Raw genomic sequence first — 15,608 nt, 5'->3', positions numbered from 1 at the left:
ACCTTGGCTGAAGTCCTACCTAAGTCTCCTGCGGTTGTCACTGATAGCTGGTACCATGGTACTATGATACCACTGGTACAGGTGTTCTTGTACTTTGGTTTCTCTCTCTGTTAAAATGTGAGGTGTCAAGGGCTTTGTCCAGGAGGAAATCAGTGTGGTCACAAAAATCACCAAGCTCTACAGCATGTAAAAATGACTCAGCTCTGCCTGGAAAGCCAGACAGAGGGCAGGAGGGGATGGTGGCCACAGCAGCAGGGTGTTAGGCAGGGCAGGGGACAGAACCCTGGTGACCTTCACTTTGTTGCCCAATAATTGAGTGAGCAGAACCACAGGCTACCCCTTCTCAGACAGCCACACTCACTCCTTAATGAGCAGTGGGCATCAAATAATTCCTCTTCTGCTGACACAACCACCCTGCAGATTATGTCTGGATGAGTGAGCTTTAGCAGTCTGGGGCAGGGAGGCTCTGCCTGCCCGGCACTGTTCTCTTGAAGGGTGAAGAGAAGGGCTGCCTACCGGAGCAAGTTCCCACTTACATGCAGCCACATCCCTCTGAATTCAGTTCTCAACCCTGCCTGGCACGGTAAGACCTGGTCTTGTTTCACACAAAGGGGCCCATGAAGAGAATGAAAATAGGTCGTGTGTCATGACCTATTGGGCAACGATTGCACCTTGAGTGGGAGTCATGAACTGCAGTGGGGAATGCAGTGACTGGGAGAGGAGCTGAAAGAGTGCTGTGCCTCATGGGGAACTGGCTGATAAAGTCCCTTTAGGATCTGTCTGGAGATGATGGCATTCCTTGGTGCACCAGGTGTGGAAGGCATGGGGGTGCTGAAGGCACGTGCAGGTGATGCACCTGCAGCCAGCTGTGGGGCAAGGGGCAATGATGTGCAGGGTGGAAGGCTACGTGGAAGGCCATGGAGACTGGTGTCCTGGAGGTGGGAATGCTGCTAATATTTGGAGAGTAAAACCATCTGCTGAGAGATCAATACCAGGCATCTCTGTGACTTGCTCGGTGCCTGCCATCTGCAGAGGAGGAAATGAACCCTAAGCATTAGGTGGAAGACCATAGAGTGCAGGTGCTTCAGGGTCTGCCAAGAGGTATCTGTCGCAGCTCAGGTAGTACCAATGTTGTACAAGTCTCTCTGAAACCTCACCATGCCTAATTCAGCTTTCCTGAGGTCAGGGAACCTAGTTCAACTTTCACCCTCCCATTGGTGCAGTCTGCATGCAGCCTGGATGCAGTCATGGACAAATGGCCCAGCAGCCCCTTCCCATTGGGATCAGGGCCCTGCCCTGCTTCCTAAAGGGGCTTGGAGAAGTCTTGGTGCCAGGGCTAACCCTGCCTTCTCTTGCTCTGATGGAGCAGTCAGCTTTTCTCATCCACTGTGAGGAGCTCCTCTGCTGTGCTATCTGCCAGGCTCCTCTCATTCTGTGGGGAGAAGTTAATACTCCACCAGCAGAGCTAATGGACTGGCAGTGTTCCAGCTGTTGATTAGCACAATTAAGAGATAAATGAGTTCCTGAGTGCAGAGGAAATGTGCACTGTCAAACTGAGTGAGAGGAGTTTCCCCTTGTGTGACAGCCCTGGAGTCCATGGGGGCTCATCCAAACCAGGGGAGTGGTTAGTGTGGCTCTTCAGCATGATTTGTACCAACACCAGCACTGCAGGTGAGCCTTGACTGCACCAAAATACTTCGCTGAGACCTTCCTCTCCAAACGGAGACCTATACTACTTGTGCTGAAAGTGCACCTGCCTTAGGTAAGAAAATGGGTTTATGTTAGGAGGTGATTGTTTAATGTGTGATGGAAGACATCACAGATCTTCGTAGAGCCAATGTCGAGTGAAGTTTGAACAGGTGAGTAAGTCAAGGTAAGCATCAGGAGCAGTACAGAGCTATCAGAGTGAGCAGCTCATGCTGTTCTGACAAAACCTACAGGAAAACCTTATAGGATGGTACTTGTAAGAAGAGTTAACTCATGGCTGTGATGGGCTGACGCTGGCACATGAACATGGTTGGAACGTGATTTTGAGAATCTGGCTGGAAGTTAGAAGAAAGTCTCTAATCTTCAGAGTGGCAAGGTCTGGTAAAAGGCTTCCACCAGGAGTAGGGGCAAAAAGCCCTTATGCCGAAAATGGGAACAAGTCAGGTCATGAAAGGGAAGAAGTAGTGTGACTGTTCACACTGGCAGGGGGCTGTTTTGATGACCCCAGAGCCCCTTGCGAGCCCTGCAGGTGAGTGAAAACAGACAAGCACAAACAAGGCACACTGGGTGACCGCAGCTCTGCTCCCAGCCCCTGGCTGACTCACCAGGTCACCTCAGCTGGGTGCAGATAGCTGGGGCAGCGCATCTCATTCGCCCGGTGCCAGGCACCTCCACAGGGTCCCCACTGCAGACACCAAGGGATCTGCCAGCTGCTGGTGTGACTCACAGATTTGGCCTCAGATGTTTATTTTAGGTGGGGATGGACTACCTTTCGGAGCTGTCTGTTTTTCTCTGCTCATGATAAAGTGGAGGCTGACAGGTTCAGTTTCACACATTTTGGTTTTGTGTGATGGTACTCTGCCCTGTAGGACTCACAGCAAGGTTTCATTACTTCTGTTTCATAAGCAGACTACCTTTATTTAATATACATGAATGTATTAAAACAGAATGAAACAAAACTAAAACGTTCTCACATATTCAGCACCCAACAGAGGAACCCATCTGAACGCTTCCAGCTGAGAAATTAATGCCTCAATGCCATCTTGTGGAACGACCTGTGTAAGAGGGCATGCAGTGGTGAGAGGCATATCCAGTGCCAGCTGTGGTCAGTGACGCCAGTCCAGAAGCATGCTGGAGTTTCAGGGGATTTGCTGGCAATTTCAGTGGTCGTGCTGCAAATACTATCACTACATCAAACTTTGATTTTTTTTTTTCTCTGATAAGAATCCAAGTCCATGGGAGACCAGCATTCCCTGAAAATACTTCTTCATTTTTCAGCACAAATTAGAATATATAGATGCCTATAGTTGAGGCTTGAATTGAGGAGAAAAGCTTTTCAGAGATGTAGCAGCTGTATTCCTGTAAGGGGAAGGAGTCTGCTTGAAAGATAATCCAGGGATGAGAAGTGAAGTTGTAGGTCTGGCTGAGAAATGCTGTGAGATCTCCAGGGCTTACCCAGTACATAGGGCCCTTCCCTGCTGCAAGACAATCATCTGCAGAGGTGAGAGGAGAAGCGGCTTCCCACATCCTTCCTTACAGATGCTCAGTCCTATGAGTGAGAAAATGGATCGTGAACTTTTGGAATGTGGTAGTGCAGAGGGGAGGACAGTGTGAGCAGAGCACTGTGTCCCCATCAGGGCAGCTGCTGGTGGCTCTTCCAGAGCAGTGCACCATGTCCCTTATGGAATGACGCTGAGAAGCTGCAGGTTAAGAGGAAGGTGGAGAGAATGAGCCAAAAGCCAGGCACAGCTCACGGGAAAAGGTATTGAGACTTCAGTGTGTTTGGAAGGACAAAAAGCTAAGGATGACTGACAGGGTTTTAAAGCCCACTCACAGTGGACAGGCAGGAGCAGCTGGTGGGCAGGGGGATAAGCAGAGGTAAACCAGAGGTAGAGGGGGAACCAGGAGTCCGAGGGCTCTGTTCTGGCACCTGGTGAGGCTGGAGGTGCCCACCCCTTAGTCCAGCAGACCAGTCTCTACTGGCCCCACACAGAGCACAGGCAGGGGCTGTTGAGTGGCTCTCTGGTGGCACCACTGGAGCTATGGACATGGGTGTGCTCAGAGAGAGCAAATGTTCCAACAACCAAGGTGTTGTGCTTTGCCCAGACACAGGCAGAGGTGCACAGCAGCACCGGGCAGAGCATCCTCACTGCAGACTGGGCAGGCGCCAAGCCTTCCTGCCACGCACCAGCAGATGGTTCTAATCCATCCTGGAGAAGCTGGCAGCCCGTGGCTTGGACAGGTACACTCTTTGCTGGGTAAGGAGCTGGCTGGAGGGCTGGGCCCAGAGAGTGGTGGTGAATGGAGTTAAATCCAGCTGGCTACCAGTCACGAGTGGTGTTTGCCAGGGGTCGGTGCTGTGGCCTGTCCTCTTCAATATCTTTATTGATGACCTGGATGAGGGCATTGAGAGCACCCTCAGTACGTTTGCAGACGACACCAAGCTGGCAGGAAGTGTCAATCTGCCTGGGGGTAGCGAGGCCCTACAGAGAGATCTGGACAGGCTGGATCTCTGGGCTGAAGCCAATGGGATAAGGTTCAACAAGACCAAGTGCCGGGTCCTGCACTTTGGCCACAACAACCCTAGGCAACGCTACAGGCTTGGGGCAGAGTGGCTGGAAGACTGTGTAAAGGAAACGGACCTGGGGATGTTGGTCGATGCTCGGTTGAGCATGAGCCAGCAGTGTGCCCAGGTGGCCAAGAAGGCCAAGGGCATCCTGGCTTATATCAGAAATAGTGTTGCCAGTAGGAGTAGGGAAGTCATTGTCCCTCTGTACTCAGCCCTAGTGAGGCCGCACCTCGAGCACTGTGTCCAGTTTTGGGCCCCTCACTGCAAGAAAGACATTGAGGCCCTGGAGTGTGTTCAGAGGAGGGCGACGAAGCTGGTGAGGGGTCTGGAGCACAGGCCTCATGAGGAGCGGCTGAGGGAGCTGGGATTGTTCAGTCTGGAGAAGAGGACGCTCAGGGGAGACCTCATCTCTCTCTATAACTACCTGAAGGGAGGTTGTAGTGAGCTGGGGGTTGGCCTGTTCTCTCTTGTAACTGGTGACAGGACGAGGGGGAATGGCCTCAAGTTGCGCCAGGGGAGATGTAGGCTGGACGTTAGTAGATATTACTTTTCTGAAAGAGTGGTCAGGCGCTGGAATGGGCTGCCCAGGGAGGTGGTTGAGTCACCATCCTTGGAGATGTTCAAGAAACATTTAGATATAGCTTTGAGAGGCATGGTTTAGTGGGGTTACTGGTGGTAGGTGGATGGTTGGACTGGATGATCTTGTAGGTCTTTTCCAACCTAGCTAATTCTACGATTCTATGATCCTGTTAAGGCAAATGACACCAGACAACTGGCTAGGGGGTTATAGTGCAGAGCACCACCACAGTTCCTGTTCAGCACTGTCCCTGGAGGTGTTCAAGAAACACTGAATGTTGTACTAAGGGACATGGTGTAGTGGGGAAATGTTGGTGGTAGGTGCATGGTTGAACTGTATGACTTTGGAGGTCTTTTCCAGTCTTGGTGATTCTATGATTCTATGGAGGCTATGGAGAAAGAGAGTGGCTTTAGGAGCACACCAACCTACAGCTCCCTTGCTCTGCAGATGGGCAGAGACTCAAGAGTTCACAGCGCTCTGCTGGCAGAAGCATTGCATGCTCACCATTTAGTTTTAAAAGGATGGTGTCTGTGTGTGGAAGCGTCAAAGCCTGCAGCTACTTTATTGGCTTGTTCATCTTTAACCAAATGAATGAAGGTGTCTGGGGGTGAAGGGAGGGTGCCAAGTTTCAAAGGGTAACAGCTCAGTGCAATGAAGTGTGCTGTCGCAACAGGATCTTCTGTACAGCTGCAGGCTGGAGCCGGAGAGCAAAATGCTGGAGAAGATTCAGAAGATGCTGACAATCCGTAGCAGCTCCGTCAGGGAGCTGCTGGCTGAAGCACTGGGGATGTACATGCTGATGGTAAGGAGGAGGTGTGCCCAGATATGTGTGTGTGTGAAGCGTGAATGAGGGCAGCATTTGCAGCAGAAATGCGTGAGGTCTCAGGTTTCCTACCACATCCTCAGGGCTGCTCAGCAGCAGGCTGTTACTCTCTGGTGGTGCTGCAGCTGATGCTGATGCTTTTCTTCAAGCCATGCTGGAAAAGATGGGGTGGCCTGGCCAGGTGCCGGCAGCCAGGGGTCTTGTGCTGGTCCTTGCTCCTCTCTGACTGCAAAATGAGCTGGGCACACATCCGTTTTCCTGCTGGAGTTACCAGGGTAGTGAGTGCCTGTGAAGCTCTCTGGGGCCACAGTCAGTCATATTAGGAAATGTAATTACCAGGTGTAAAGCATGCCAGGATTCTGCTTATGGTTGTTACATGCTGGCAAATGAATGGTGCTTATCTCAAATCATACAAACTTTCCTCTTGCTTGAGGCATCTGTTACACACAGAAAAAGTGAAGTGGTTTGGAGATCTGGGGCTGCTTGGAGGTACTTAGGGGAAGAGGGTGAGAAAGGCAGTGGTGAGGGTTTGCAGTCAGAATTGATCTCTGTTAGCAGTGATGTGCCCACCAAGTTTAAAGCCTTTGTGCACTGAAGCAACAAAGCAGAACAAGAAGCCCTCTCTGCAAAGGTCTGGTGCCAATTTACCACACCTGGTCTTCACCTGTAAGCACTTCTGTGCTGAGAGCAGCACTTTGGGCCAGACAGAGGGTAGGGGATAATCCAAATAACTCATACTTTAGCACATTTGCATTGGAGGAAGATAAGATTAGTGTGAGCATGGGGGCCCTCTGACACACCTGTCCTCACAGATGTCATTCCTTACTTCCAATGGCAACGACTGCATGTGAAAAGAATGCTTGCTTCTCATCACATCTTACTGCACATCCTGCCCCTTGAAGCTCACTCCTGCCACACAGGTAGCTTTGCACACATTGGAAGTCAGAGCAAACCATTTACGTTTCCACTCCCTTTCTTTTTTTTTTTTCTGGTGATTGGACTCCCCAGGTCATAAGGAACAAGCCCAAGGGGCCCTGCCAGGGCATGCAGTGTAGGGAGGAGACTTTCCTCCGCACTAGGAAAGTCCAAGAGAGATTTTGGAGCTTTCAGCTCACGTTAGCTCTTTCCTCTCTGAGCGCCATAAGTGAACAGAGCAGGAGGAAAGATGCTGCACACTGTCCCCAACAAGGACCAGTGATAAGCAGCATCCAGCATCTGAATGCAGCATCCAGCATCTGATCCTTCAGCAACTCCGTGGCCCTCAGTGCAGCTGGGAATGTGCTGGTTGCATCCCTTGGACTCCTGGCTGGGTTTTGTTGGAAGGATGGTATACAGACAAGGACTCTTTTAATGAACAAGTGATTTTCCTAAAGGAGGGAACAAGGCATCGAGAGTAAATGGCATGAAGAATGGAGAGGCAGGAAAAAAGCCTACTTTGTGTTTGAGAGAATAGGTGACCAGAGGTTTGGGTCTGTGCTGAAAAATAGATTATCTGTCCTGTCCTAACTTTTATTTGTTTATTTTTCCTGAGGAGTGCCCTGCCCTCCCTGCCCTGCATACCATCCTGCCAAACCTGAGCTTTGTGCATTTGGCTTCTGGATCTGGCTTTGGAAAATCTCAGAAATGAGTCGGCAGAGTTTTTGTAAGGATTTTGCAATTGCTGAGGGACATCAAGTACACTGCTTTTTGGGGTCTTGCTGAGGCAGGCTGAGAGAAGGTCCCACGCTGAGGCTGCAGCTCCATGCAGAACACAGAGTGTGGTCTTTGTATACAAGAGAGATAAGAACAGAATCTCTGGGGGCCGAGGATTTGGAAGGGCACAATAACCTGAATAAATACTGATGCAGTCCAAGGTGCAGGGTATGCTCTCCAAGCCCTGAGAGGCTGGAGATGCAGAGACCTCAAGAGAAGCTTTGTCCTTCTCCAGATCTAAGAGCTGTGCAAGAATTGATTTTTCCACCCTCCGACCACACTGAATGAGTGAAACAGAATTTATCTACAGGCGAGAGCAATTTCTTAAATATGTCCTTTCCTGCTGGAGAGTGTTTGCATTTCTTTTTAATTTCTTTTCCAGTTTCCTTTTAGTCACTAAAAAAATATTGAAACTGGTTGTTTTCAGTCTGAATAGTATGTGTGTCAAAAACTCCAACCAGAATCCATTTCCTAGTTTTTGGCTGGAACAGGTTACCAAAATTAGAGTTGAGTTCGGCAAACAGCTGTGTGTTGCCTAAACTACTTTTTTTGGTCAATAAACTGCACATCAAGAAAAGAATGATGACAAGAAGTTGCCCACCCTCATTCCGTATGGCAGGGGCTACAGTCTTCGGGTGGCTGTGCTGAAGGTCCCCCAGTTCATATACCTTGTGTTGTAAGCACAACGTGCCACCGTGTGTGCACCTTGGACATCACGTCTGGGGTTTGTTTCCTAATACCAAATGAAGACCAAGCATCTGGTTTGGTGTGATGGAATACGCACCAGTAAGGGGTACCCAAGTTCCTCCTCAAGGAAGTTCCTACTCCTCCAAGTTTTTGGAGAAAAGAGGTCATTTTCACTTGATCTCCTAACCATGGGCACCTCAAACTCTTCCCATTTTTGGAGGATTATTGGTATTGCAGAAAAAGTGACAAGGACTCTCAATCCACCATGGCAATAACACTACTTTAATTCCCCTTTCCTTCTTTATTTTCTAGGTCTTGGGCTTGTCCTCTGTGGCACAAGTGGTATTAGGAAAAGGAGAATTTGGGCAGTATCTGAGCATCAATTTGGGATTTGGCATTGGGGTCACCATGGGGATCCATGCAGCTGGAGGCATCTCTGGTAAGACACTTGAACATAGTCTTTATGTCTCTAAAGGCCACAGGTGCCAGGGACAGCGGGAGTGGTTGCAGAGCAGTGGGTGACGGCACAGCATGGAGGGGCTCTGGCCTCTCCTGTGAAAAATGCGATCCTTCAGCCCCAGAGAAGAAAAGCAGAGCAGTGAACCGTAGCTGTCATAGGGTCAACCTTGTGACACCGTGATCACAGCCAAGTCCTTGGTGGGGAGGCAGCTCTGAGGGGGTCACAATGCACAGCTGGGTCAGGACAGCAGGGGACAGGGCAGGCATTGTGTACTGACAGTACGCTGACTCCAACGTGTGTTCTGGGCTGATGGTCCAGCTGGGCTCTTGCAGCTCGTCCACACAACTCGGCTGTCAGAGCCAGGGTTACAGGGCTGCCCAGTATCAAGACCAAACAGGGCATGGGCAACCGAGAACCCAGGGTGGCCTGAGGATGAAGAAGAGGGGGACTGCAGAGAAAGGTGTTCCCACGTTGTTCATGAGAGGAATTAGAGCCCACTGTTCACTCAGGGCTCTGCCAAAGCAGAGCGGGAGATGCAATGGGTATTCTTGGGACTTCCTGCTCACCAGTGAGGATGGGCAGAGGGAGGTGGGCAGGAGAACAGTAGAGATGCAGCCATCACCTCCCTTGCAGTCAGGGGAGTCACGTTTCAGTGGTGCCCACGTTAAGCACTTGGGTTATGCCATCAGAACATGGCCCAAGAGATAAGGAGATCTGTGAGCATGCTGCCAACATGACCCATGGGGAAGTAAATCATTTATTGCAAGTGAAAACTTACTGTTGATGTTGCAACAAGAAATAGTATGGAAATTTTCTCCTTATCACCCACACCAGGCACCCCCCCGCAAACTCAAGGGGTGGTGTTTCAGGAAGTGGTGTTTCGGGGCCATAGGGTGATCTCTCTCACATGACGGAGCATAACCTTTGACTTGTGCAATTTCTGCATTCATTTGCACCAAGTTAAGTGATTAAGGGCTCTAGTGGGCAGAAAATTAAAGCAAGTAAGTCTTTGCTCTTGAACTCCTGGATCATAGAGGTGTCCAAGGACACAGAGGTGTCCAAGACTAGGGCTACATTTTAAATAAAAGATTTTTCCATGCAGAGAGTCAGCTCTAAGTCCCCCTAAGAAGCTGGTGGAGACACTGTGGGAGAAGTGGGCTGAGCAACAGAGAAGAGGTCTCAGCTCAGGCAGCAGCAGGGCGGCATTGGAGGCAGCCATGGCTCCTTGACATTGTGATTTGGCTTCATTTGTGTCACAAGATGCTTCTTGTGATCCCTGAAGTGGCTGGTCATCCACACAGAGGACCAGAGAAATTTGAAGAAAAAGAGATCTCTTCCCATTTCTGTGGTGTCTGTGGGATGGCAGCAGGTGGTACACGCACTTCACCTCACTCCGTCCTACACTTTGATGAGATGGCACTGGTCTGGATCTTACCCCTTTCCAAATCCACGGTAGGAGAAAGCCACATGCTGAAAGTTGTAAGGAAATGCAGCCCAGTCCCCTACAAGGGAAGGACTGTGTCTGCTTCAGACCAGTGGCTGTAACCGTGGTCTGCAGGAGTGATCATCCTTGTAAAACTCCTCCTCACTGCAGAGACTTCCAAGAGCTAAGTCCCTACTGACAACCCCATGCAGGATTTGCTTTGCAAATATGATTGATTCTGCAGTTTGTTTCCCCACTGCCTCATACCTTGCTGCCAAATGTGCTAACGGCCCACAGCTCCACATCAGCTGGAGAGATCAGCTCTGTCAGGATCAGACATTTTCAGATATTTTCAGAAGGCTTTTTTCATTGTTTGAGATACTGTATGGCTCACCCACCTGTAGCCCGGGGGTGATATGTCTAAGATTTGGGATCTCTTTAACTTGAACTGAAGGAAGTTCCTCCACGAGGAGCTGCTTCTGACAGGTGAGATGACTGACTCTCTGGAGGCAACCTGTGCTCTCCAGGGAGCTGAGCAAAGGATATCTAACTCCAAAAGAATTGATGGTAGGAACTCCCTCCCTGCATCACTCAGCTGCCAAAGGAAAGGCATCAGTTTTGCATTTGTACAGGAGGGACACCCTGCGCTGGGGGAGTCTTGGTGCTTGCTATTCTGGAGCAAGGACTGAGTCTCTGCTCTGCGATGTGGGGTGTGGGACATGCTCCAAATCATGTACAACGGGGCCAATGCAACTCTCCTTTGTGGTTTTGCAGGAGCTCATCTGAATGCTGCCATCACGCTCACACAGTGCATTTTAGGAAACCTCCCCTGGAGAAAGCTTCCAGCTTATCTGCTTGGCCAGTTCCTGGGCTCCTTTCTGGCAGCAGCCACTGTCTTTGGCATCTACTATGGTATGGTTATGTCTGTATCGTAGGGGTTGCTGTGGGCACTTTTTCAGTCTCAACTCACGTTCATCAAAAATGCTTCCTGCTACAGAACCCAAAGTGATGTCTGGGTGGCAGTCATGACCCCTTGGATCATGGGACAGACGTTTATGGCTCAAGGCCAGGGCAGGGCCCAGATATCTCTGGGAAGGGTGTTCCTGGAGAACACTGCTCCTTTTGCATGGGGCATTCCCACTGCCAAAACCTCTCTCAAGACTGGTAATTTTGTCAATATATGTGTATATAAAGAAAAAAATTAAAAACATGCATTTTGTCAGCCAAAGGCCTGCAAAGACTTCTGTTAGCTGTGTTACCAAAAATCAGCTACAGCTAGAGCTCTGGTCTGCAGAGAATAGGACAGCAATTCTTGTTTATGAGTAGAGGACCCACCACTGGTTGGCTCCAGCATGCCTCAGTTTCTGAGAAGTGAGGGAATGGAGGCCACTCAGTGCACCCAGAGCATCCAGCCCCATGTCTCTGAGCAGGGATAGGGAGCTGGCCTGCATAAAGCAGCAGCTGCAGGCTGAAGTCTGTGGTGACAAATATCACTGAGACTGTGCCCTTCAAGGGGTGTATAGATTCCATCCTATCTCTCATGGCCTTTCTCTCCCTTTGCGTCTTTGCTGACTCCAGTGGGTGGATTTGTGAACATGCCATGTGTGATGAACTCTGTGCTGGCCACTGTGCTTACTTCTGCAATTCTCATCTCTCCTAGATGCACTGTATGACTACACCAAGGGGAATTTTACAGTGACAGGACCAACTGCCACAGCGTCGATCTTCTCCACTTACCCTTCTCCCTATATGTCCTTCTCACGGAGCTTCTTCACAGAGGTCAGTGGGGATGGCTGTGGTGTGCTGGGAAAAGTTGGGCGGTAGCAGGCCCTAGTGCAGGTCTGCATCAAGGGACTCAGCTCTACATGTGCTGACACAGTCACAACCTCTGCTTCAAGCAGCACGTCATCCAGGCAGATGCCTGACTGGTAGTGTCCAAAGCTTCTTGAGGGCTGAGCAAGAGCACAGAACCATGAGGTCAGAGGGGAGTAAACTGCCTGCATTAAGGGATCAACAAGCTTCTGCTTTTGTTTCTGAGCTGAGGACAATGTGCCTGGACACAGAGAGGAGGATGGTGACAGCTGGAGATCCTGCATATAACCATCTGATTGCTCTGTCTCCTGTGAGTGTGCAGTTGCCTTGCTGCACAAGAAACGAAGTGAAAATGAAAACATGCTACCAAGAGCTACAGGGTTCCTGCTCTAGTGGTATATCTGCAAGCAGTCCAAGGTCCTCCAGGGGCATTTTCTGAAGCAGATAGAGACAGGAGTCATCATCTCTATACAAACAACTGTCACTGATGTCGTAGGCACTGCAGATCTATGATTGCCTTCTACGTGCTGTCACAGACAGGATATTCTGTTTCCCAGATAAGAATCCATTATCTACCTTCAGTCTTAAAAGGGTGGATGCAGCAAGCTATATAATCCATCACTCCTGCTAGGAACAATCAGATTTGTCTCATTATTTGTTTGTTAGGGCTCTGTGTCTGTTGAACAAAAGGTACTTTAAATAACCTATGCCCCTAACTTGAAAGATGGAGCGTGCTGACAGTTCTGAGAAGCTTTTATCAGTCCTAGGATATTTTTGTTGTTGATGTGGGCACATTTTCACTGGGAAATGACTCATCTTTTTTTCAGAGTCATTTATGAGGATGCAATAACATTAGGGTCCCTTATGACTTGATCATCCCACCTGCTCAGTCACTCTGGGAAGTCTCTCTCCACCGAGTGGGATCCTCATGCCTTTGCTATTCTCTCTCCTAACTTGTTTCCTCTTTCCTGCTCCTGCAGTTTATGGCGACGGTGATGTTGTTCTTGGGCATTTTGGCCATCCATGATGAGAGAAATAATGGAGCCCTGAAAGGCACACAGGCTCTGCTCACGGGTATCCTGGTTCTAAGCATTGGCATGGGGATGGGGATGAACACAGGCTACGCCATAAACCCCTCCCGGGACCTGCCACCAAGAATCTTCACAGCAATTGCTGGCTGGGGAGTGGATGTCTTCACGTGAGTGACCTGGTTTCACACTGTATAGCCCTCTAGGAATGAGAAAAGCCCAAGAAAACATAGTCATGGAGCCTGTGTACAATAGGAGCGCAAGGCTGGTTCCCATTGGATTTGAGTCTTGTGGTTAAACAATTTTCTTTGGAACAAGTGCCCCTCAAGTGGGCTCTCCTTTCCAGAGAGCAAATATTGTGTGTAGAGAAGCCCCATGCATTCTGTACACATAATCTGGGATACGCAGTTCTCCAGCACGGGATTCACCTTGACATTTGGATGTCCCAGTTTAGAAACCAGGTAGAAACCAGGAACAGAGTCTACCTCTTAGTTAGAGATCAATCTGGTTACTGCAGTGACTGGAGAGACCGTGATTTGGCTTTCCAGAAAAGCAAGTTCTTGCAGCTGGATTGCTGAACAGCTTTCCTAAATTTAGATGTCTGAATCTGGAGATGAAACTTTACTTTCCAGAATCTACTAAGATAGTTTCACACCACAGCTTTTTCCATGGTGAGGGCATTAGCAGAGTCTCTGTCCTGTCCCAGCTGCACATTTTCATGAAGACCATGCTGAGCCAGCTTCCCAGGCCAATAGCAAAAATTACCTTCCTTCCAGCTATTAGACTGATTGATACAGAATTTATCTAACCCATCTGGAGGGTTCTGTGTGTGAAATGGCACCAGACACCTGTGCTCGCACAGCTCAGCCCTAGCACTCAGCTCACCTCACCCTGCCCCTTGTAGCAGCAGGGCAGCGGTTCCAGTGTGGCTCACTATCCCTCTTCTGTATTTCATTTCAGGGCTGGACATTACTGGTGGTGGGTCCCACTTGTAGCTCCAACACTGGGAAGTCTTGCTGGTGGTTTAATATACAAACTCTTCATTGATATTCACAATCAACCTGTCCCAGAGCATGGAAATGAGAAAGGACAGACAGTCCTTGAGAGTTCCACGTTGTGATGGCCATGTACCCCCAGGAAACATCCTGACAGCAAAGCCTGGGTGGGCACATGCACTGGCAGCTGAAGGGTAACCATGTGGGTAAGCGCCTGTGCAACGGCATTGCTGAGGCACACACTTTCCTCACCCTGCAGGTGGAGAAATGAGAGTAGCTTAAAATAAATCTGTTCTGCTTAACCAGACAAACAGGGTCGCTGAGACACTGGGCAGACCTGAGAAGGGCTAGATCTGTCTATGAGCTGAAGAAATTATCCAGTCTTTCTGAGTAAAAATCTGCCCCCAAAAGTCACATTCTGGAGATGCAAGACTTCAGTTACCTTCAAGTTCACAGCAATCAAATACAAGATTCAGCAGGACTGGAATAAAAATTAGTCAGGGGAGCACAGGTGAAAATCAGAGAATACCTACACTGCTGAGAAACAAAGAAGTTTTGATCTGGAAAATTCTGCTAAAAAACGGTAGATATTACACTGATGAATCAGGGGCTTAGATTTGCTTCCATTTGCTAATCTGCCACCTTAACAATTATCCAGCACAGAGAATCATAGAATGGCTTATGTTGGAGGGGACCTTGAAGATCAGCTAGCTCCAACCCCCTGCAGTGGGCAATGGGCAATGTTGCCAACCACTAGATCAGGCTGCCAAAGGCCCCATTCAATCTTGAATGCCTCCAGAGGAGAGCAAGGACAGTCTGATAATGAAGTTGTCTGGAGGGTTTTCCTCTCTGGAAATAGCCTCACTAATAGGCTAGATGTTTTGCACTATGCAGGTGTGATGGAGCCATGTGTGTAACTGATAGGTTAGACTTTAACTACAACTTTATGAGAAGATTCAGACAAATTCTGTGGGAGCACCTCCAAATGTCAAAAAAAACTTTTCTCCACTTTGACTGTAAGAGAAACATGGGAATAGACCACTATGCTCCTGCATTAATCCTGAAACTTACATCTGAATGAGGAAATGGGCAAGCAGTAGCCTTGCAAATTTGTAGCACTGTTGGACTAAAAGTACAATACTATCAGCAGTATCAGCCTATCTCCAGGCTGGGTGATAAGACTAACTGTTGTGGGAGATGCTTTAGCAAGTATGGTACATATGTCAGGGATATGACTGTGGTACAAGGGCTGGGCACTACAGAGACACAGGGCTCTACAAGGTTAGGAACTGACAGAACATCACCGTTATAAGGAATTTCAGAAAGTGGCCTTTACTGGCTTTAACAACCATTCACATCACACTACTAAAAGGAGTATTAGTGTATTACTGTGGCATGGGATTAGATGGTAGGTACCATATCCATTCCTCATTAGAGTTCACCTTTAATTAATAGAGCAGCTACTCCTGGCACAAGATGCACTTCAGCTTAAGATGGCGGAAGAGCCCTAGAGGATTTTCTTATGTAGGGGGTGATAGACAGCAGATGCCATGCAACTCTTGGGGTCTCTGTGAGCAATATCCATTAAGGGTGGGATGCAGTAAGTGCCAGAAGCCAGCAAAGCATGTCAGAGCCAGAGATGGTGGCTGCAGAAATTTTGAACAGTGAACATAGGATGGAAGTAGAAAAGCTGTCACACAGATGAGCCTTTTCATCTATGCAGCTCAAGGTGGGATCATCTTAAAAGACACTGTAACTTATCCCTTCTCAGTGAAAGTCTCTCTGCTGCATTAAAACAAAAACAATCCAGTCTGCACCCTACTGTTACTGTATGT

At 49.0% G+C, this 15,608-nt stretch overlaps 1 protein-coding gene across 2 annotated transcripts; it reads left to right on the top strand.

The window, feature by feature from the left end:
* LOC110389312 (aquaporin-7-like) lies at positions 321 to 15,534 on the top strand. 2 transcript variants are annotated; one of them, XM_021379507.1, is made up of 7 exons: positions 321 to 583; positions 5,541 to 5,655; positions 8,368 to 8,494; positions 10,713 to 10,850; positions 11,599 to 11,717; positions 12,731 to 12,948; positions 13,739 to 15,534. In XM_021379507.1, exons 1-7 carry the CDS (start codon positions 537 to 539, stop codon positions 13,896 to 13,898), a joined length of 924 nt encoding a protein of 307 aa, XP_021235182.1. In that variant the 5' UTR covers positions 321 to 536; the 3' UTR covers positions 13,899 to 15,534. The 2 variants fall into 2 exon arrangements, with proteins under 2 accessions (XP_021235182.1, XP_021235183.1); XM_021379508.1 differs by having other exon boundaries at positions 5,527 to 5,655.

This window comes from Numida meleagris, chromosome Z, assembly GCF_002078875.1.
Source record: "Numida meleagris isolate 19003 breed g44 Domestic line chromosome Z, NumMel1.0, whole genome shotgun sequence".
NCBI classification, from domain to species: domain Eukaryota; kingdom Metazoa; phylum Chordata; class Aves; order Galliformes; family Numididae; genus Numida; species Numida meleagris.
Note: the sequence above shows the minus strand (reverse complement) of the source record. Positions and strands in the feature narration are given on the sequence as shown.